The 24,136-nt window shown below is 45.2% G+C and overlaps 1 protein-coding gene across 1 annotated transcript; it reads left to right on the plus strand.

Moving 5' to 3' along the window:
* Nucleotides 1–866: 866 nt before the first annotated feature.
* Nucleotides 867–22,881, plus strand: LOC308158081 (extracellular calcium-sensing receptor-like; the record flags this gene model as incomplete). The annotated part of the gene is made up of 6 exons (XM_080531673.1): nt 867–1,105; nt 10,264–10,552; nt 11,423–12,232; nt 12,393–12,617; nt 21,715–21,838; nt 21,986–22,881. 6 exons carry the CDS (start codon nt 867–869, stop codon nt 22,879–22,881), a joined length of 2,583 nt encoding a protein of 860 aa, XP_080387799.1.
* Between the last annotated feature and the right edge of the window lie 1,255 nt (nt 22,882–24,136).

Here is a 24,136-nt window from a genome sequence, read left to right on the forward strand (position 1 = left end):
TGATTTATGACACCCAAGTCTTTATTGTAGTGGATTTTGCATTTTCAAAGTTAAGAGCATCGGGTAAAAACGCTTCTACTCATCATGCTGCCATTCGGCCCCACCTGTTCCCAGAGGTATGACACTTTGTTACTAGGCATCTCTGCTCCAGCCTCTCCAAAGGGCAGCCCCCTAGGTCCACCTGAACAAAAGATATGTACTCTGCATTATTGGGTACAGTACCTGTTTAATATTATGGGCTATTTTGGGGCTATCTTGCGCCCTAAGCATACCTTTACTCCCTTATACAGGTCACCCTTGGGACTAGGAACATCGTGTCAGGACAAGTGCTTTTAAAACCCCAATGATGTACCGGGTCAATTTGACCCGAACAATACCAAATGGAAAAAAATTGAATTTAAAAATATGCAAAAATGCACAAAGTGAACATCACACAAGGGTTAATGGTGAGTGATGAGTAAGACAGAACCTTATCAGAAAGAGTAGAAACAAATAATTCATCAAGAAAACATTCTTAAACATTCTTGAACATTCTTGAAAAACAGGCTTCTCATAATCAGTACTCACTTCATACTCATAATTATTACTTTTAAGAGTATTTGGAATATAATAGTATATGGCAATATTATGTTTTAATTAAACACACTTGCTGTGCTCCAAATTAAACACAGCATATTTTGGGGAGGTCGGGGCAAGGGGTGATGAGGTCATGTGATTTTTTATGCAAAATCATGGGAGATACCAGACGTAGTGAGAGGTAATGACGATAGTGGGGGTATAAAACAGAGCTCTCAGCTCTGCGCCTAGTCCGTCTGTGTTGGACCAGTCTGTGTGTAGAATAACCTGTATACACCACCAGCTTGAAGATGCCTCTGAAGATCCGGTGGTGTTCCCTGCTCTACCTTGTCTCTGCCTATCTGACAGGCGCCTCTTCAACTCAGACTTCTTCAGCCCAGACCACCTGCTCTCCTCAGGGGGGGTTTGAGCTGCCTGGGTTCACCGCAGACGGTGACTTTATGATCGGGGGGATTTTCCCCCTTCACCACAGGGTGCTGCTGCCTGCCACAGACTACACTACCCAGCCCCTGGCAGCACTGTGTCGTGGGTGAGCTCAGATTGTATTTCTGTAGTTTGTGTCTGGAGCCACAGAATTACATTCGGTGCCTTTTACTATTCATCCACTGTGGGCACTCGTGGCCAAAGACTTTAAATCAAATTTGGTTTTCTCTTGTTTTTGTGTCGCCTGTTGTCTTCTTAAAATCTGTCTTTGACTTGTGTTCAAATGCATCATGTGATCGGGATCGTATTGTGGTCACATTGGGTGACCAAAGGTGACAAGTTTAGACTCGTCACAGTTTAGACGCTTTTTCACCTCCTTGGATGGATGAGGACTAGGGATGCACCGAAATGAAAATTATTGGCCGAGGCCGAAGCCGAATTTAAGGAAACACTTGGCCGAATACCGAATACCGAATGTGTATCGGCAGTTTTTAATTTTATCATTGCATAAACTAAATACATTTTGCTTTTTATTCATGCTTCTCAAAGAAAGAAATTGAGATTTAAAAAAAAATACTTTTATTGAACATTCCAGCAGACATCAGTCTATACCAACAAAGCACAATAAATAAAATAAATCAGTCAAATTAAATGTTTTTGTTTTCCCTGAATAGCTGCTGAAAGAAAATCTTTGTAGGCCTACAACAAAAAAGTGCATTGGGATAAAAGTGCTTTGAGCCTACTTTTTACTAGGCTACTTCTTTTCGTAAAAGACCATATTTAACATTTTAACAAAATGTTTTAAACATTAGAAAACAAACAAACAACATTATGCCTATACTTGACTGACTGCTCAAATTAAATCTGTCTGTATAATTATGTATATAACTTATGTATGTGTAGCTTGTCAGCTATGGCATGTCAGTTACACAATATATAACAAAAATGTGCATAGGGATAAATAAAACAAATGAATAACTGGCTGCCCTTTAAAACAATATAAGCCTACTTATTCAGGAAAAGTGGCAGGTTCATCGATGCCCAAACTGCTGAAGGCTCTGGCCAAGGAACGGGCTGCAAATCTAACGTTGGTATTAACTCAAACAATCCAGACAAAAAATCTAAATATTTAAGTCCATATGTAAATAAAGTTATGTGTAATAAAGTGGAATGAAACAGGGAAAAAGTATTGAACACTAGATGAAAAAAGGGCGCTTGTGACTTTAAGAAGTAATGGCGATTAGCGATGTTTAGCTTAGCCAGTTGAACAGAAGTAACTTCACTTTTAACATCACTTCCCGGGGTCGTAGAGGGCTGGTTGACGGCTTAAAATGACCGTGATGACATAAGGACCTTATCCAGCATAGTCTTGTTATTCACGGACAAACAACTCGTTATACGTTCGATTTGGGCTCTTCGTCTCATTCGCTGAGCAGCATGGGATGCTTACACTGTTTGATTGCGTCATCAAAACACGCATACTATTCGGTGGTAAACATCACACATTCGGCCGAATACCGAATGTGCTTTATTTTGCGATATTCGGCCGAATACATTCGGTGGCCGAATGTTCGGTGCATCCCTAATGAGGACACATTGTACCTGTACTGCGGCCAAGTGTACTGTACATATATTGATTAATAACACTAGGAAATACGACGATGACTTGATGTATCTCTGAACAAAATGGTTCTGTGGGTGCAAAATACATGATGGAATGAATATGTGGATCATTTGTGATCAAATTTGAAATTGTATTTTTGCTACCGGGCGTAGACAGATCATATTCTTATACTCTCCTCATCTACTTCTTCTTCTTTGTTCTTTTTTTGGCTTCTCCACTTTGTCCTCTCGTCTCTCCTCTCCTTTCCTCTCTCTCTCTATGAGGTTAAAGTAGAGATATTTCAGCGCATCAAAAGTAATGGGACAGTTTCAGTTAGTCAGATGTATTTCTGTACTTCATTTGTGCACAACAGAGCTGTCAATGTCTAGTATTGATCAACCAAAGAGATGTCAATTAAAGTCAAGGAAGGCATTATTAGGATGAAACATTGTTATATTGCCAAAATCAACAGTTTGGACCTATCATTGAAAAGAAAAGAAAAGCCTAAAGAGGTTAGTTATTGTGGACAGATAAGACAAATATAATGTCACTGTATATGCTACCACTGGGTGATATTATCAGAGCACACACTGTAAACATCCATAGCTATGTGGATGATACCCAATATCTTTTGAGTCAAATGCTACTAATGCTATTAGGTCCCCCACTAACTGTCTATCAGCTGTAAATACTTGTATGAACAATAACTTTTCAAAGTTAAATGTGGACAAAACTTCCAAACTTACTTTGCCCCAAAAAAGTAAATGGGCTGGAACCAGCCTACCAGACTGATTCGCTGACAACCTATGCACCTCAAGAGAACCTATACACCTCAAGAGCACTCAGGTCCTCTGCTGCTGGCTTATTGAAGGTTACTATCAGAACCCAAAATATAGTTGGTGATGCTGCATTTATTAATTATACCCCTAAACTGTGGAATATTCCCTCAAGAAATATGTGAAGCAAACTCAGTAAACATCTTTAATCGGGCAGTTTATCTCTTCAATTCAGCATTTAATTAGCATTTTATCTATGTTGTTTTCTTTGCTGCTTTTACTTGTATTTGTCTTTAATCAGTTTTTATTATGTTTTCAATACTCTTTTAATCATTTACTGTTATTGCTTGTATGTTTTTTAATTATAATCTGTGCCCTCTGGTGGCCAAGATGAGCAACAAGAAATCCTCAGTGGTGACCCACTCTACCAAAATAGTCTGAGGTGATCTGCACGGGAGTTCTGCAGGCTATGTCTATCACCTAGTTACACCGTCTACAGAGATAGTGTGAATAGGCAATATTTGTTCCAATCCATCATTGAAACCGAAACTAGCCAAATTTTCATTAACAGAAGGTTAATTACATATCATCCAGAATATTTGAACATTACAAAGCTTGTATGTTTGATTAAAACGACATGACTGTTACGTCTGTAGTTTTACGACAGTTTGGACTTTACTACAGTGCCGTATTACGTTATGTGGGACACACGTTGTTGAATAAATGGAGTACACGCTCCGACTAGAAGCTCTGAGTTCAGGCTCCGTTATTGAACATAACATTGGCGACGAGGATGGCTGATTGTTCTCTACCTCCACCCTCTCCTTTCCTAGCAGTCCCGGCAGAACCACCGATTCCGTGGAACCGCTGGATTTCCTCGTTCGAGACATATATCCTAGCCGCCGGCTTGGAGGACATATCTGACAAGAGGAAATGTGCGCTGCTGCGGCACTGCCTGGGAGCGGAGGGTCAGTGCGTGTATGGAACTCTCGGCACCGCGGCGAAATACACAGACGCTGTGGAACTACTGAAGCAACACTTCGCCCCTCCACAAAGCGCTCTTCTCCGCCGCGTCATATTCAGACGAAGACACCAACGTACAGGTGAGACAGTGACACAGTATGTGGCTGATCTGCGGGGTTTGGCGAGCTTATGCAAGTTCGGGACATTACAGAACGAAATGATAAGACACCAACTCATCTTATACACGAACTGTGACAAGATTAGGGAAAAACTGTTACTGGAAAATGATGAACTTACATTATCAGCAGCTTTGAACATAGCGGTCCAGATTGAAACAGCCTTGGAATGTGCAGTTAGTTTTTCAGCCTCTCCCTGCTCACCGGCAGCGGGCGCGCACAGCCTACAGGTGCCCCTCCTCCACGTGAGTGCAGCCAGCGGCGGGGAGAGCGTTTTACTGGCCTCTCGGTCACGCGACCAGCCACACCAGCCGTGTGGGAATTGCGGCTCTTCTACACACAATTCAAGAGCTCAGACATGCCCAGCCCGTGGTAAAACCTGCTCCAACTGCGGGAGACTAAACCACTTTCACAAGGTCTGCAGGTCTGCCCCAGCTAGAGCTTCCCAGTCACCTACCACAGTCATCCATAATGTCAGCTCAGGACGAGCGCCATTCAAAACATGCTCGTTGATGGTTGGTGATGTCACTCTGCCGCTCCTCCTAGACACTGGAGCCACAGTGTCCCTTGTGAACTTGACGACCTATACACAGTTCTTCTCCCATGTGCCCCTGGGGTTGCCCTCCACCACCCTGCATGGCTATGCCAACTCTGAGATTGACATTGTGGGCTCTTTTCAGCTGCCTGTGAAGTACGGGGAGAGGACACTGCTGGCTTTCAGGTTCAATGTTGCACGCCACGGGACCAACCTGTTAGGCCTCGACCTGTTCAACGCCCTCGGTTTCACCCTGCTAGACACAGCTGGCTCAGAGATTCACACCGTTTCCATCCCCTGGCAGCAACAGTGGCCTGCGCTGTTTAGCGGTGTAGGCTGCCTCGACACTTTTGCCCACCAGCCTCTGTTAGATCCTACAGTGATGCCTGTTATACAGCCCCTCCGCCGCTCCCCCCTGGCTCTCCGCGATGACATCTCCTCTCAACTACAGAGCATGCTCGATAGCGACATCATTGAGCAGGTGAATGCATCGCCTTGGATCTCCAACCTGGTGGTGGCGAAGAAGAAGTCTGGGGGGCTGCGCATCTGCGTGGATCGGAGAGCGGTAAACAAGGCCATCATCCCTGCCAAATACCCCCTGCCAACGATAGAGGAGCTCACCGCGCAGTTCTACGGGTCCAGCGTGTTCTCTAAACTGGACCTCCGTCAGGGTTACCTCCAAGTGCCACTACACCCCGAGAGCCGCAACCTCACAGCGTTCATCACTCACAGAGGGGTTTTCCGCAACAAACGCATGGCTTTCGGTTTAAGCTCCGCCCCCAGCTGCTTCCAAAAGATCATGGCCTCCATCTTCGCTGGGATCCCAGGTGTGGCCATCTATCTTGATGACATCGTGGTTCACGGGGCCACCGTCGAGAGCCACGACGAGCGTCTCCACAGTGTGTTCAGTGCATTGGCCAAGCATCACCTCACACTCAATGGTGAGAAGTGTGTATTCGCCGCCCCAGCCATTGACTTTGTGGGGTTCCGCCTCTCAGCTGATGGCACGTACCCGCTGCACTCGAACACCGAGGCCATCCATCATGTCCCGGAGCCCACCACAGCCGCTCAGGTGGCCTCCTTTCTAGGCATGACGGCGTACTACCTCCGTTTCCTGCCACAGTACTCGGCCACAACCACACCACTGCGGAAGCTGTTGAAGCATGACGAGCCCTGGCTCTGGACGTCTGCCTGCTCAGACGCCGTACGCCTCCTGAAGGCCCAACTCACCTCGCCACCGGTCCTGGCGCATTTCGACCTGTGCATTTCGATCACGTGCGACGCCTCTGCCACAGCCATTGGTGCGGTGATGTCCCAGCTGCAAGGGGGGGTGGAGAGACCGATCGCCTTCGCCTCCCGTGCTCTCAGCCCCACGGAACAGAAGTACTCGGTGGGGGAGCGGGAGGCCCTAGCATGCCTCTGGGCATGTGAGCGCTGGCACATGTACCTCTATGGACGGCTATTCACACTGAGGACAGACCACCAGGCCCTCATCACCCTCCTGGCCACGTCTGGCACCGGTCACAAGCCACTCCGCCTCCACCGCTGGGCCGACCGCCTGCAGCAGTACAACTATCGGCTACAGTTCACGCCAGGACGAGACAACGTGGTAGCCGACTTGCTATCACGCTCAATCCCCAGCCCACCCACAGCCCCAACCTTGACCCCCGGACTGGACCAGGCTGAGCATGACTAGGGTTGGGTACCTAAAATCGGTACCGGTAGGTACCGGTTACTTTACATTCGGTATGTACCCGTACCGAATCGCAAACGAGATTTCGGTACCTCATTTCGGTACTTTTCTAAAAAAAAAAATCCCCTGGTGTCCGGTGTCATGCAACAGTCAACCACACGTGACTTGAGTCGTGACGTGACATCGCCTGTTAAATTTCCAATCAGTGCGTGTCGTGGTAGTGAGGTGAGCAGTTGTGTTGAGAACTTAAGAAGAGTGAGTTTATAGTAAGTGTAGTAATATAGTTAGTGATTGTATTATTGTATTATTGTATTATTATTATTATTATCATCATCATAATCATAATAATATTATTGAATTTCGCTAGCTAGCCTAGCTACGAGGTCACCGAGAATGCCGAAGGCCCTAATGAAGCAGCGTTCTAAAGTGTGGCTGCATTTCACCCGACTCGATAAAAACAACGCGAAGTGCTCAAAATGCTTAAAATCATTCGCACTTTATCGCTATTATGGCGATGTGCTGTGCCTATGGTGTTCCTCAGTCCAGCGGCAGTCAAATGCCGGTAGATCCGTGTCTTGCTCTCTCAGCACCGCTTCCTGGTTGACGACTCCCGTTGACAGCGGGGGGAGAGAAACGTTTTACCAGGGAATTCGCTCCGCGCTGTGTCGTTCAGTTTCAGGTAAAGTGACGTGAAAACAATATTTGTTTACTTTATGTTTATAAATCTGTGCCATTAGACAATTATGTCAAAACAAAACAAGTCAAAATGACAATAAAAAAGTCAAGAGAGGTGTCGTATTTTGCCAGAGAAGGCAAATATGCTGATCTTTTTGCAAAAGAATTGCTGAGGTGGGAGTTTTATTTTTATTTATTTTTTATTTGAGTGTATATTTAACTGTAATATTATATATATATATATATATATATATATATATATATATATGTATATTGTGCCTCAGTCAGCAGGAGTTTTATTTTCATTTATTTTAATTTGAGTGTATATTTAACTAATATATATTGTGCCTCAGCAATAAAAAAGTGAAAAGCTGTTTAATGTTGTCGACCGTGTTATTATTATATATATATATATATATATGTCATTTTTAAAAATCAAAAGTACCGAATTAAGTACCGTTTTGGTACCGGTACCGTTTTTAAAGTATCGGTTAGGTACCGGTACCGGATAAAACCCAAACGATACCCAACCCTAAGCATGACCTCGTCCAGCTCCTCCACACACCCCTTCAGGAGACGGTGTCGCTGAAAGAGCTCCGGGATGCCTCAGCCGATGACCCCACCCTCTCTACACTCTCAACCTACATCATGCAGGGGTGGCCGGCAAGAGTACCTGACGAGCTACTCACTTACTCCAGGATCAGGGAGGAGTTGTCGGTTTGGAATGACACCTGTGTCGCTCGCGGGTTCTGCACTGTGGTCCCAGGTGTCCTTCGGGCGCGTATCCTTGCTATGGCGCACGAGGGTCACCTGGGCATAGTCAGGCTCAAACAGCGCTGTCGTGATGTGTGGTGGCCAGGCATCGACAGGGAACTCGAAACCCTGGTCAAGGATTGCACTGCCTGTCTCCTTAGTGGTAAGACCAGGGCTCCAGCTCCACCCCCGCCCATGCAGCCGTTGGACTGGCCATCAACCCTGGGAGCACCTGCAACTGGATATCTGCGGCGAGCTGCATGGGGTACCACATCACCAGCGTTTTCTCGTCGTGACCTACGACCTCCACTCTAAGTGGCCAGAGGTGACACCTGTGGGCTCGGTCACAGCAAAGGTGCTGATCGACATTCTCGACGCTCTGTTTGCACGTTGGGGCCTGCCCAAGAGGATCACGACTGACAACGGTCCTCAAATGATTTCCCATGAACTGTCCTCCTATCTAGTGGGTAAAGGGATCCACCACATCCGCACAGCGTTCTACCACCCTGCTGCCAACGGGGGGGTGGAACGGCTGAACCAAACACTGAAAAATGGCATCAGGGCCCACCTGGCACAAGGGTGCACGCTCACCACCAGCCTCCTCCAGACGCTGTTGCATTATCGGGCCACGCGACACGCCACTACAGGAGTCTCCCCAGCCTCCCTCATGCTGGGGCGGGAGCTCCAACTGCCTCTCGATAGGCTCCGCCCTACACTAGCTCAGCCCCCGGTCCATCCAGTTCAAGCCACAGTCACCAAACACCAGCGCTTGATGAAGGATCGTTTCGACAGGGCCAGACGTGCTAGGCCACCTGTCATTGCTGTGTCGGACTGGGTCAGGATCCGACGACCTCATCGGGACAACAAACTCCAGTCGTTTTGGTCTGACCCTGTCCAGGTCAGCAAACAGCTTGGCCCGGCCTCGTTTAGGCTCGCCGACGGCACTCGCTGGCATGCTACCCGCCTGCGTAAGGTGCAGCCTCCCCCTGGCCCAGCGCTGAGTGTGGCCTCTTCCACAGTCTTGCCAGCCGCACGGTTGGATGAAGCAGCAACCCCGGCCTACCAGGCTCAGCCTCAAGGCGTGGAGCCGCCACCAGTGGTTGTGGCGCCAGAGCCACGTCTGGTTCGAGCACGCAACAGGCCCGATCACTTGCGTGACTACATGACTGAGTATCACACCTAGGTTGTGTGAGGGGGGGGGGAATGTTACGTCTGTAGTTTTACGACAGTTTGGACTTTACTACAGTGCCGTATTACGTTATGTGTTACACACGTTGTTGAATAAATGGAGTACACGCTCCGACTAGAAGCTCTGAGTTCAGGCTCCGTTATTGAACATAACAATGACATCACTAGAACTAGATTGGTCACCTAACCTACCATTAACATCTGAGGTGGTCTGCATGGGAGTACTACAGGCTATGTCTATCACTGAGTGAGTAAGCAATTTCTGCTCCAGTCAAACCTAAAGTAGACATATTTTAATTAACAGAGGGTTAATAATGTGGGCACATATAATCCTGAATGTTTGAACACATTTAGGAGCTTGTATGTTTGATTAGAACTACATGACATGGCTAGTAGAATCTGACTGTGAACCAACAACTGTTAAAGGTGGTAGTTGACCACCTGATCTGGGCCGCCTTGATTAGATCATGTTTTTTATCTTGTTTTCAATACTCTTTTACTCATTTACATTTACATTACATGACACTTGCTTAGTCGAATGTATTGATTGAAAGTCGCTTTGGAATAAGGCGTCTGCTAAATGCCAAAAATGCCCAAAACTCATTTACTGTTATTCCTTGTTACTTTTTCTTTCTTTTGCACTGTGTTGTTTTTAATCTGTTCTTTTGTACTGTATTGTACAGTACTTTGAGCTGCATTCTTGTGTATGAATGGTGCTATATAAATAAAGCGTATTATTATTATTATTAACATGTACAAAAATACCGTTAAATACAAATATATACCACTGCAATAGAAACATGCTTCATGGTCCCATTACTTACACAGGGCACTGTATATGTTTTCTAACATGTGTGCATGTGTGTGTGTGTTTGTGTGTTCATTGTGTATATACTGTATAGGTTTGACCCGCGGGCTTTCCGCTGGGCTCAGACGTTGAGGCTGGCAGTGGAGGAGATCAACAACAGTCAGCAGCTGCTGCCCAACCACACCCTGGGCTACAAGATATATGACTCGTGTACCACGCCCATCACAGCCCAAAGAGCGGTTCTGGCCATGCTGAATGGGCAGGCTGAGGAGAAAAGTCCAATGTGTTCTGGTGCCGGTCCGTTACTCGCCGTGGTAGGGGAGTCTGGGTCGTCCCAGTCAATTGTTCTATCCAGAACTCTGCAGCCCTTCAGAATCCCCATGGTGAGTGATTATAAATGGAGATTGTTTTGACATGTGTCAAGTGTATGTTGCAAAATTGTTATATTGTTTCAGAATAAGACCCATAAGTCCTAAAATATGTTACTTCAACTGAAATTAATCCCCAACACTATTTAGACTGGTACAGGAAGAAGGGTGACTAGATTAATGCGAAGTTATGGTTACTCAGTAATTACTTATAGCTTAACACTAGAACAGCCGTGCTTTTTTTACCTACTAAAGACTCTTTAGCTCTAAATAGCTCAAGTTGCTATTTACACACAACGACCACTAGTTGGCCGCTTGTAAATTAGCCTGCTTCCTACACAGACAAACAGCAACATAGCTTTATATTAGCTTATCCTGATGTGATTTTGAAAATGTAAAGATACTGGGTGGTAGAACGCACATGTCTAGGAAAAGTCATGAAAGGAGGGTCCTGAAATTTGATCAGGTGCAAAGATATAACATTTTTCTTTACGCACAGGGGGGTTAGGGTTAGGGTCTAAGTCAAATGACTCCTCATGGCTGTTCTAGTGTAGACCCTAGTCTCTAACTCTGCTGAACTACCCACAGGCTCTTTGCGATTCTTAGAACTACACCTGACCTAGGAACACCAAACTAAATTCATAATGTTCACAAAACTCTTAATTAAGAAAGCTGAAAGCTTCATATTGTACAACCTAACATGGGTTTCAATGATCACCAAAATCCTATTTATATTAGTTGAATATAATATCTTCAAATATCAAAGATAGAGCTCTCACTAAATGTCCTCAACTACCAATACAAATAACTTCCCATCTCTAATTCTATTCCTATCGTATTGATACATACTGATTCAGACTGATTCAGGCCACATTTTTCTTACAGATCAGTTATTTCTCCACCTGCTCATGCCTGAGTAACCAGAGGGAATTCCCCACATTTTTCCGTGTTATACCGAATGATGACTACCAGGTCAAGGCCATCGCCCAGCTCCTGCAGCACTTTGGCTGGAAGTGGATCGGTGTGGTGAGGGAGGACCACGACTATGGGCACTTCGCCCTGCAGGGCCTGAAGAGGGAGATCCAGAACACAGACGTGTGCCTGGCCTACGACGAGATGATCCCCAAAGACTACAGCCGCCAGCGAGTGCTGCAGATCCTGGATGTGATGCGGAGCTCCACAGCCCGCGTAGTGGTGGTCTTCACTGGAGAAGGAGAGTTATTTCCCTTCCTCAAGGAGTTTGGCGAGCAGAACATCACTGGGATCCAGTGGGTGGCCAGCGAGGCTTGGGTGACTGCAGCAGTGCTGGCAGAGACGTACCCATTCCTGGATGGGACTATTGGGTATGCCATCCGTAAAGGGGATGTTCCGGGGCTTGGGGGCTACCTGCAAACGGTGGACCCCGGTAGCTACCCCTCTAGCCCCCTGGTCCAGGAGCTGTGGGGGGCCCTGTACGGCTGTTCTCCCTCCCCGTCCCCCTCCAGCCCTTCACTGCCCCCCTGTTCAGGACAGGAGTCTCTACTGGAGCAGTATTCATTCTATATGAACACATCCAGTCTCAGAATTAGTTACAATGTATACAAGGCTGTATACGCCATAGCACACTCCCTACACAACCTCCTCCAATGCCAACCAGGGAGTGGGCCCTTCAGCAACGACTCCTGTGCTCACAGCACCAACATTCACCCCTGGCAGGTATGTGTGAGTAAATCACATTTAAGTCAGATATATTGAATATGATATATCTGTCCTGAATGACATATAGAACATTAGTACAAAGTAAATAGTAAAACATTTGTAAAAAGTAAAAGTAATGTTTCAAACCCTAACTAGCATACATTGTCATGTTTAATAGGTTCAGAAATACCTTCAGGATGTCTCCTTTACCGTATCTGGAGAAGAGGTGAATTTTGACAAGAAAGGGGACGCCATACCATCATATAACCTGATGAACTGGCAGAGGGGGGCAGATGGAAAAACACGGTTTGAGACTGTGGGTCTGTATGATGGAGCAAAGGATTCTGGGAAGGAGCTGGTGATCCAGGATGAGAAGATTGTGTGGGTGGGGCATCAGAGCAAGGCAAGCTGCTCAAACTCTGTGTTTACCTACCGATGTAGAGAGAGCTGGATGTAAGTGGATCTTTGATTAGAATACTTATGTGTTACAAGCCAAAGAGGATATAGGCTACACTACTAAAATAGTGTGGCAGGGTCAAGCGTGTAGGGTTTTCACACGACCAAGTTTGATAACAAAACACACACACACAAAATACAATTCAAATGTAATGGGACATTTTATTAGAGGTTATGTTGGGCGACTATCAAAAAACAAACTTTGTCGCCGAGAGGCTAAGTAGGGGAAAAATACCTGCCCGACGCGCTGGCTGTCAATGAATCACTGTTTCCGAAAGTACGTTTGGTATATTTATTGTAGATAAAAACAAAGGGTGAAACGGTATCACAAAACATTAAAAACAGCGTCTCAAGATGATCAAACAGTGACTTGTTAAAAGCGGTCAGCAAAAGTAGGACTTCCCCCCTCACCCCCTCTCCTGCCATTCACACAATTCCGACAGGTGAACAGCTGATTTCAATACTACCACTGACGCAACACTGACGCACCACCAACACCACGTGACTCGAATCCCTGCACGTGACCCACAATCCAACAGCGAACAACAAACAACAACAGACAACAGTACAACCCATACCTGGCGCCTACATTCCGGCCCCTAATTATTACAGTTATTACACATTAATAATTAACAATACATTACAATTTTCTTTGCAATTTCTTTTGCGCAAGGAGTTCATAGTCCGTTAATCCATTATAGATCTTGATCCAATCTTCTTGAGTCGAGTCAAGTCAAGTCTAGGACAGAGGTTACTAGCACTTATCCTTTCAGAGTGAACCAAGTCAAGTCAAATAAATAAAATTAATCCGAAGTTACGACAAAAGTGCAGCCGTCACAGCTCCGCCGACTCCTGAAGAAGGCAAATCTTGGTCACAGGCCTGCAGAGACTGCTGGTCCGGGTCTTAATCATAAAGCAATGCTTCTGGAACTGTTCAGCTGGTCCTGAACTCCTCAAGTATCTTGGCCAGACTCGTTTTGGAAGCCTGGAGCTCGTCATTGTCACGGATAGACTTCTCAAGATCCTTCTTAACCATATTCAGCTGATTCTGGAGCTCTGCATTAGTTGCCTCAATGGACTGCTTCTCAGAAATAAAAGCACTGATTTTAGCAGACATCTCAACCTTTTCTTTGGTTACCATCTCTGATTGGGCCCGCAGCTGAGTGATGTTCACACAGAGGTCTTTTTTCCAAGCTCAAAGACTGAAACCTTGCATGTAACTCAGCATTCTTTGCATCAAGGGATTTCTTTGCCTTTCTGGCTGCATCCCTCTCCAACACAAGGTTTTCCTTCTCAGATGTTAGCCTCTCTGTGCTTTGCTTGAGCTCCTCCTGGAGCCCATTCCTCTCTTTGCAGGTCTTCTCATACTCCTTTGATAGCTCCTCCCTCTTAGTCTCCTGCTGCTGAATCTCTTGCTGGTACTTCGGGAGGACCTCATTCTTCTCTGTATTGATGGTAACTACAGACTGTGTCACGGGACCATCACTGCCATCTCCCCCAAGTGGTCCGTTTACAGTCCACCCATGCATCGTCTTGACTGCATAAGGCCCTCCATCCACACTCCGGATGACTTCCAGGGGTTCCAAGGCTCTAGGAACATTCATGCCTATCAGAATCTCCACGTCTGCGTCTATCTGTGGTAGGTAGACATGTTTCAGATGAGGCCATTTTTCTAGGTCTTGCTGCCGTGGGATGTTGCTTCTATTAACCGGCATCTTATGTTGTGCAAAGATTTTTGGCATTTCACAGTACCAGTCACTGTCCAATCCAGCGACTTCCAAGTCAGATACAATGCAACTGTCAACCACCTTCTCTTGGCCCATGGTGTGCAAACGGATCCTTGTTTTTCTCCCAGAGAGATCCAGTTTATCCATCAGACCCATTGTGCAGAAGGACGCTGAACTCCCTGGGTCTAGAAAGGCGTAGGTTTCCACTGCCCTTTGACCTTTACTTGATTTGATTTTTACTGGTACGATGGCAAGCTTACAGTTTTGGTCACCGGCCCCAGTGAGACCACTGGTTTGGACTTCAACTAGAGCACTGTCCACTGCTCTGTCCGAGTTGCTCCTGCTTTTCTCTGCCTCTGCTCCATTCTCCGTATAGTGGATGTGAAGTATGCTAGGGTGTCTTGAACCACATGTTTTGCAAGAGAGACGATTCCTGCACTCTTTGCTGATGTGCCCAGTGCACAAGCAGCCAAAGCAAACTCCATTCCTTTTCAGGAAATCCATCTTCTCACTGTGAACTTTACTCTCCAATAGAGTGCACGACTCCAGCGTGTGTCTGCCCTTGTTGCAGTAAAGGCAAGCCTTGTCAGGACCATCCTTAACCTGGTTTTCTGGTTGAGCCTCTCTTTCAACTGTCGTAACAGTCGTAGCAAAACTACTTCCTCTATCCTTTGAGCGAGGCCTAGGTTTTGTTCTGCCACTTTCTTTGATTGCTACCATGGTTGGAGCATCTTGTATGTCTCCGAATACAGGGTCTGTAGCAATCTTTGCTTGACGGTCGATAAAAGTCACAATATCAGTGAACATAGCTCTTCGGCGATGCTTTTCCTGGATGTCATATGCCACTGTTCGCCACTTGTCCCTCAATTTGTAGGGTAACTTCTTGATCACAGTGAGCATATTCGCAGGTGTGTTCAAGTCACATAGATTATACACATCCTTCATGGCATTGCAACATCCACGCAAGAACAGGCCGTATGATTGTAAAGCCTTCCCATCCTCCGACTTAATTGATGGCCATGAAAATATTTTGTCCATGTAGGCGGATGCTATAACATGATTATTTCCAAAATGTTCATGGAGTAAAGCCTTTGCTATAGTGTATCCAGTGCCATCAGTCATGTGTTGGCAGCTTCTGACTAGCTGTTTTGGCTGCCCCGTGGTGTATTGCTCCAGGTAATACAGGCAATCAACAGCATTGTCGGTCCTCCCTTCTATGGTCTGTTCAAATGACTGCATAAAAACATGGTATTGCAGAGGGTCGCCATCGAATATTTGGATGTCTCTTTTAGGCAGTGAAGCAAGACATTGTTGATGCACCAACATTGAAGTTATTTCGTTTTGTTTTTCCATTATAGACATAATGTTGTTCTGTTCACTGCTGCTGTTCCGGGAAAAAGGTTGTACATCTCTGTGAGGAGACAATGGAGGAGCTGCAGCCTTTGAGACCGTGCTCCGTGTCTTTGTGAGCGCTGAAGGCCCCTGGTGGAGATATTTGGCTCCATCAGATTGCCTTTGCTTTGGGCTTGAGCCTCCAAGGTGTTGATTTATATTTCCAGGTTGTCCTCTTCCATCCTTTCCATCTTTATGTGGCGTAAAAGTATCTGCATTAATGTTGAGGCCCTTTTCAAAGTAAGATTCCATGCCATCCAATTTCCGAGAAACAGCGCTCCGCACGCTTGACCTAGAGGCTCTTAAAACATTCACCTTTGCCACGGATGCGGCTATGTCTGCTTCAATATGAAGTTGTTCCTTTCGTTTTCTTATTTGCTCCTCCTGTTCTTCAAGGACGTGCCTTCGTTTTCTTATTTGCTCCTCCTGTTCTTCAAGGACGTGCTTTTCCTTGAGCAACTTTTGCCGAGCAAGTAAAGCAGCTACTTCAGCCTCTGCTCTGAGACGTGCAGATGCAGTTGAGGAAACATTAGATCTCGAACGGTGGTTCCTGCTGCTTTGATTTGATACGCTGTCCCATGGTGCAATTTCATCCTGGGTGTCATGTTGAAGAATTTTATGAAACTGAGGCTTTTCTCCATTTTCAACATCCTCCTGTGCTCCATTTTTCTCATCTGAAGCCTCCTCCTGCTGGGGCCTTTCCGTATTAGTCTCTGACGGAGGTTTGCTTGGAGGTCTTCTGGTTACTGAGAACCAGGCTCTAACATCCTCAATAAATCCTTCATTGTGTTCATTGATTTTGGAGAACCAGTCATTTGGGTTTTTTTGTTCATCAGTTGGGATTAAGGGCAACAGAGAGTCATGCAATGCAATGGTATTTTCAGATAATTGCATCAAATCATCAAATTGTGCTTTAACCCCTGAAACATTTTCATCATCTTTCATAAGCTCTTTGAGAGACAATATCAGAGCTTGTATTTGGTACACTTTCCTTTTACGCTCCTTCTGGATTGACTCGATTTTATTTGCCAGGGCCTTCTCAGTGATAATTATTTTCCTTTTCTCCTTTTCAAGTTTGCCAACAGTTGAACCAGCCTTTATTTCACTCATTTTGAATGCGCAAAAAAATGATCGCAATGAGAATCCAATGCAAAGCCAGCCACATCAACAGCCACATCAATCATATAAAAAAGCAGCGCATATTCAGCGCAGTCAAATCCACACGCAAACCGGGCCCAAAGGGCATCAAAACGGCGGTCCAGACACCGCATAAATCCACGCAGCCACAATCAACACACCAACACGACAACGCCAGTTTCCACTCAGCAGTAACCCGTTCAAAAACAAATCAATTTAACAGCAGAACGAAACAGGTTACATACCGCTGGTCACAATGCAATGTTGTCCGGCTGATGCGCTCTCAAGCGGTAAGCCCTGGGTCCCGTGCGTGGGTGTGGGATCAATCATTCAATAATTCAATAATCCACTCGGCGTCCGCGTGTGGGTTGTCGGGTCCTTCTGTGGCTCCAATCCGTCCAGGTTTGTCTCAGTTTTTGCTGACAATGTTGGGCGACTATCAAAAAACAAACTTTGTCGCCGAGAGGCTAAGTAGGGGAAACATACCTGCCCGACGCGCTGGCTGTCAATGAATCACTGTTTCCGAAAGTACGTTTGGTATATTTATTGTAGATAAAAACAAAGGGTGAAACGGTATCACAAAACATTAAAAACAGCGTCTCAAGATTATCAAACAATGACTTGTTAAAAGCGGTCAGCAAAAGTAGGACTTCCCCCCTCACCCCCTCTCCTGCCATTCACACAATTCCGACAGGTGAACAGCTGATTTCAATACTACCACTGACGCACCACCAACACCACGTGACTCGAATCCCTGCACGTGACCCACAATCCAACAGCGAACAACAAACAACAACAGACAACAGTACAACCCATACCTGGGCCCTATTCCACGAAGCTCGATAAAGTTCTAAGCCTCGATAAAGTTTTAAGCCTCGAAAATGTTAGCTTGCGTTCGGTGCCATCAATGTGGCTCAAATAATTCGCTGCTTGGTTGAGCTCCTTCTGAGTCAGATATAATTAGCCTGGTCGCGACCAGGCTAAAACACAGGCTATAGTGAGACGCGCGTCAAAAAAGGCTCACAGGCGGAAACTAAACCCCGAACAACAGTTCCTCCCTAGGAAATATTAGTTCCCACTTCACACGAGATAGATAGATTAGATAGTTTGACTGTGTGATAGATAGATAATTTGATATTTTGAAAGTGTGATCGATCGATAGATAGTTTGATTGTGTGATAGATAACTTGATATTTTGAAAGTGTGATAGATAGATCGATAGATCAATAAAGAAAAGAGTGTAAAAAAAAAAGTAATTGTGTCAACTTGCATTGCTGTCATCACAGCGGTCTGGCTGGCGTAGTGGTTAAGGCTGCTGACTGGAGTTCCAAAGGTTGAGAGTTCGAGACTTGACTAAGTCACGTTTTTTTTTTTTTTTTTTTACATTTTACCGAAGATTTCATGCAAAGGTTTCAAACACCATTGTAATCGTGTCAGTTCTTGTAAATTAGCCTGCACCATAATTTTATAGCCTACATACTTTTTTAGATGAGATTTTAGATTAGATTCAGACAACGAAATGCAGTAAAAAGTGCGCCTGAAGAGGGATTTGAACCACCGATATAAAATGACAAATAAATCCTGTGGCAGCTGTCGATACCACTAGGCCATTGTGGCGATATGACGGTTTGTAGCCTGCTGCTGATATCACCACAGTAGTAAATATTCATTTATTAAAATATGAACAACTGGGGCTAGTATGACCTACGCATTTAATCGGTCAGCAATTTCTTGCCAAACCATTTCCCTCGCCTTGTTAATTGCGGCAGTATTGCACTATTTTACATCTTATTTTTCCGTCTTCATAAAAATCAATAATTCGGAATGCTGCGCAAATGTAGTACCCCTGCAGAGTGGAGTATCTTCATTTCGACAGATCGACTCTTCTGGGCTGCGTATGTCTGCGTGCACGCGCCCATATCGAAGATTTGTAAGCCTGTCTTCTGTGAACACTGATGACACAAGGCTGATCCTCGTTCGAGGAATCACCTGAGGCTTGAATTCCAATCTCGAGTTCCCTGAGCGCCGCATTTATTTATAGCGCCGCTAAACTGATCCACCTTTAGTGGAATGACCCCCTGGCGCCTACAGGTTATTTACATTGTGGGGGAGGATTCACCTATCTATTCAAAATAATTACTCAGATCCACAATCCTTACTCAGGCCCTGTCCACACCTATACGTTTTTTTGATAAACTTGGATTTTTATATTCGTTTTGGGGGGTTCGTCCAGACGCAAACAAGTTTTTGCCCCCTGAAAACGAAGATGTTTAAAAACGCCTGCCAGAGTGAAGATGTTTAAAAACGCTGTATATTCGCCGTATATTTTTGACGTGTGGACGAGATAGACAGAGCTTTTTGTATTAGTCACGTCATCATGCGCGTAGATTTCTATGACCATGCGCACTACAGCTGTTTGCTGTTCCCTCCAACGTCATATCCTGGCACCAGTAACTACTTTGTTTACAACAGGCAACGGTGGTCGAGGCTACACAAGCGAGGAAAATGGATGTGTACAAAGTGCTTCTAGTTCTTTCACTGTTAACTTGACTTTTAACCTGTTTACAGATACATGCACAGTTAATGATCGAGAACATTGAGAGACAGAGGCGTCTGATTGGCCAGCGGGGCTATGGGGATAATATTATATTGATTGATTGATTGAAGACTTTATTAGAAGATTTGCAGTAGTAGGTACATGAAAGTACATATTACATACAAGGTCAACTAACAGGATAAAAACCCAAGAAAGCCACTGGCTTATTTCAATTGGGGTCCTTGATTCTCAATTCATCGTTAATATGTAGTCGTATATCACCGACTACTGGTGTGGAATGCTCAATGCCAGCGTTTATATTGCGTTTAAACATGCTGGTGTGGACGGTAATATTTTTATATACGAAAAACATTTATCAAAAAAACGTATAGGTGTGGACAGGGCCTCAGAGTCATCTGTCCGTTATCCAGGGGTGTTTCAAAAGCGGGTCCTCAGCCAAAAGATACACCGGGGTAATCCAATAGTCCAGGAGGGTATTCCATCAACGTTACTAAAGGAAAATCCAGGCATATTTTGATAAATCTCGTGAGACTTGGCTAGATTTTTTTCATAAATCTTGCAGGATTTATCAAAATAAGCCTGGATTGTCCTTTAGCGACGTTGCTGGAATACCCACCTGGTCAGATACTTCTACTTCTCCCTCGTTTGGGTAGCTTGCTCCCTCTTGTATCCCCAAGTCCTGGTGGCTTAACGAATGAATGAATGGTCTTTATTGTCATTGATATAGTACAGGTACCATACAACAACATTTGGGAGGGGGGGCTCCCCTGGTGCTAGGAAAAAAACTAAAAACAAGAAGGGAAAAGAGCTGGTTTACATAAATAAAGGCTATGTACACTATCCACTATACTATACTATACAAATAAAACACTGTGCTGCACTCTATGCTATGCTATACATATCCTAACATTTCCTATCTCTGAACCTTATGTACCCGAGGGTTGTCTTATTGCACATAGTGTTATTGCACATTCATTTAAAGTGTCGCAGTTTGCAGGTTTGAAATGTTCACAGTTGTGTTTCAGTATTGCACTTGATTACAATCTAGTAGCTGCCATCAAATTGTCTAGATTGTCCAGGGCCTAGAACCTAGGTCTTTGCTGTGTTCAGGGCCTGAATGGCCCTGGGGTAGAAGCTGAGCTTCAGTCTATTTGTCCTTGCGAACATGGTCCTGAACCGCCTGTCCGAGGGCAGCCGAACAAAGTGTTCGTTCCCAGGGTGGGATGGGTCTCTGGAGATCTTGGAGGCCTTCCTGAGGCAGCGTGTGTTGTACAGCTCTTCCAGAGATGGGAGGGGGGCGCCTGTGATCTTCGATTCACAGGTGTGCCTCATTGTGGTAGGAAGTCCATATAAGGCTTGCCTTGTTGGGGAAGGAAGTCCATATATAAGATCGGGGGTGGAGCCAGCAGACTGCAAGACACCACCCTTGAATTATCACTCCCCGCCATCTGGCACAATAGTTAATAATTATGCCACTAATTGTGGTGAGCCTGATCACCAGACACTGTGACACAACATATTTCACTGTACCCACAGGGTCTGGCTACACATTAATGTTTTCGTTCATTGAGTCCCTTTTCCAATGGGTTCAAACACGCACTCATTCAGGTGAACTGACCCACAGTGGTCTCTAAGGCTGCATACACATCGCAGGTCGTAATACCTAGTTCAGATTTTTGACCTATATCCAAATTCTATGAACGCCTGCTTATATCTACTTTTTAAAATGACCCATATCCCATACCTGTGCTTACATTGCTTTCACTTGTGTAACACTTGAAACAACCCGCATATGTACATGGACAGACAGCCGGCACTTGCAATGGACTCAAACGAGACAGAAATGATAATCCCTTTTATATATATTATAATATGAAGCCATTGTTTCCGAAGTATGTTTACAATGTGTTGAGTGAAACTAACGTCAAAATGCGAAGACCATCGCTTTTTCAATTACATGCAAAAAGGAATTAACAGGAATATGCGACCTGCCTGGTTAAATCACAGTCGAAATGACACATATCCAATTCATATCAGATTTATTTCCATATATGATTGAGGCCTGAATCGGATGTGAGTATCAGATTCAATGTGCTTTTTTACTAGTTACACGTACATGTTACATATCCAATCTGTGCCACATGTGAGCAAAAAAATCGGAATTGTGTCACTTCTACCTGGCAGTGTAAACGCAGCGTCAGACTAACCCGCCATGTCTCTGTGTTGTTCAGGTGCTGGAGTCCGTGTGCAGTGCCAGCTGTTCTCCAGGGTCCAGGAAGGCTGTCCGTCGTGGGGAGCCTCTGTGCTGCTTTGACTGTGTATCATGTGACAGCGGCAAGATTACTAATGAGACAGGTGTGGGATCCATGCAACAAACATGACAGCTGTTACAAGTACTACTAAAGTTATATTACTACTAACAGTATGTATTCATTGTATGGTCTCCTTGACAACTAGATTCAAGCAAGTCAAAGAAAAGGATTTACCACTTTTATCTTTCAGATTCCATAGACTGTTCACCCTGTCCTGAGGACTTCTGGTCAAATGCAGAAGGAACAGCTTGCATCCCCAAAGTGGTGGAGTTCCTGTCCCATGATGCAATGGGGATAGCCCTGACGGTAATCGCTGTAGTGGGAGCTTGTCTCACCGCCGCCATCCTGATGGTCTTCTTCCACAACAGGAAAACACCAATCGTCCGCATTAACAACTCAGAGCTGAGCTTCTTCATCCTGCTCACCCTGACTCTGTGCTTCCTGTGTGCGCTGGTGTTCATCGGGAAGCCCACTTCCTGGTCCTGCATGCTACGTCACACCGCATTCAGCATCACCTTCTCTCTTTGCATCTCCTGCATCCTGGGCAAGACTCTGGTGGTCCTGGCTGCCTTCACTGCCACCAGGCCTGGAAACAACATTATGAAGTGGCTGGGGCCCAAGCAGCAGAGGGTCATCATCTTCAGCTGCACCCTGGTTCAGGTGCTGATCTGTGCAGCCTGGCTCATTGTTGCACCTCCCTTCCCTAACAAGAACACCCATTACCAACGTTCCAAGATCATTCTAGAGTGCAGCGTGGGTTCCAACCTGGCTTTCTGGTGCGTTCTGGGATACATCGGCCTCCTGGCGTGCTTATGCTTTGTCCTGGCTTTTCTAGCCCGCAAGTTGCCTGGAAACTTCAATGAGGCCAAGTTCATCACCTTCAGCATGCTGATCTTCTGTGCCGTGTGGCTGGCCTTCATCCCAGCTTATGTCAGCTCTCCTGGGAAGTTCACTGTAGCAGTGGAGATCTTCGCTATTCTGGCCTCCAGCTTTGGGTTGCTGTTCTGTCTGTTTGCTCCAAAATGTTACATCATTCTACTGAAGCCGGAGAAGAACACTAAACAACATCTGATGGGGAAGAAATAGACATATTGTTGATTTATCTGAATGAATAAATACGACTTACACTTCACTTGGTTTATTTATTTGAGTTTTGATGAATGAAAAAACATACATCTTTGGAGAACTATCCCTTTGCTACGGTAACATGCAACACGATGAAGTAGGAACCCGTGTCCACAGGAGTTCTGGTCAAACAAGAGGAGAGACAGTTGCATTCTGAAAACAGTTGAGTTCCTGTCTTATCACGAACCAATGGGAATTGCTCTTACTGTGGTCTCTGCTCGTCTATCATTGGTCAGCGTACGTCACCTCTCCTGGGAAGTTCACTGTGGCCGTGGAGATATTCGCCATTTTTTCTTCCGCCTTTGGCTTATTGATTTGATTGACTCGTCTGCCGTAGACTACTGGTAAGTGATACATGGCTTGTAAACAAACTTACGTTTTAGGATATGTTCAAAAGCAAGGACTGTGTGATAATTATGTGTAGTGATATGTTTTTAGCATGTTGATGTTCTATTGGCATGTTGTGATGTGCTAAACATGTAGTTAGATGTTCGTAGCGAAGTTCCTTTTTAGCGCTAGCTATTAGCAGCTTTGTGGCCTGTGTTTTGATACAGAACACGTTTCTCCGCTATTTGGTTTGAGGTGGACCAACATTCAAATAAGCATATCTTCTTCGACTATTTTCAGATTTCAATGTATGACACTTCAATTTGGAATCTTATAATCTGCACTTTCACAATCTGGAAAATAACAATTTCAAATGACCATGAGGACTTATAACCAGACCCTGTCACATCTGTCATGTCTGAACCTCTGCATTAAATATTCTATTTGCTTAACCCTTGTGTGATGTTCACTTTTTGGACCCTTTCGTACTGTTCGGGTCCAGTTGACCCGGGACATCATTGGGGTTTTAAAAGCACTTGTCCTGACACAGTGCTCCTAGTCCCAAGGGTGACCCGTACAAGGGGGTATACTCAGGGCGCAAGAAAGCCCCAAAATAGCCCATAATATTAAAGGGCGCCTCCTGTGTGCACAAGCAGGTACTGTACCCAATAATGCACAATAGGTACTGTGTACACATTCAAAAGTGCATATCTTTTGTTCTGGTGGATCTAGGGGGCTGCCCTTTGGAGAGGCTGGAGCAGAGGATGCTAGTAACAACCCACAAAGTGTCAGACCCCTGGGAATAGGTGTACGACAGCATGATGAGTAGAAGCGTTTTTACGCACATGATGCCCCTAACTTTGAAAATGCAAAATCCACTATAATAAAG

This window comes from Nansenia antarctica, assembly GCF_963989245.1.
Source record: "Nansenia antarctica genome assembly, chromosome: 5".
NCBI lineage: Eukaryota > Metazoa > Chordata > Actinopteri > Argentiniformes > Microstomatidae > Nansenia > Nansenia antarctica.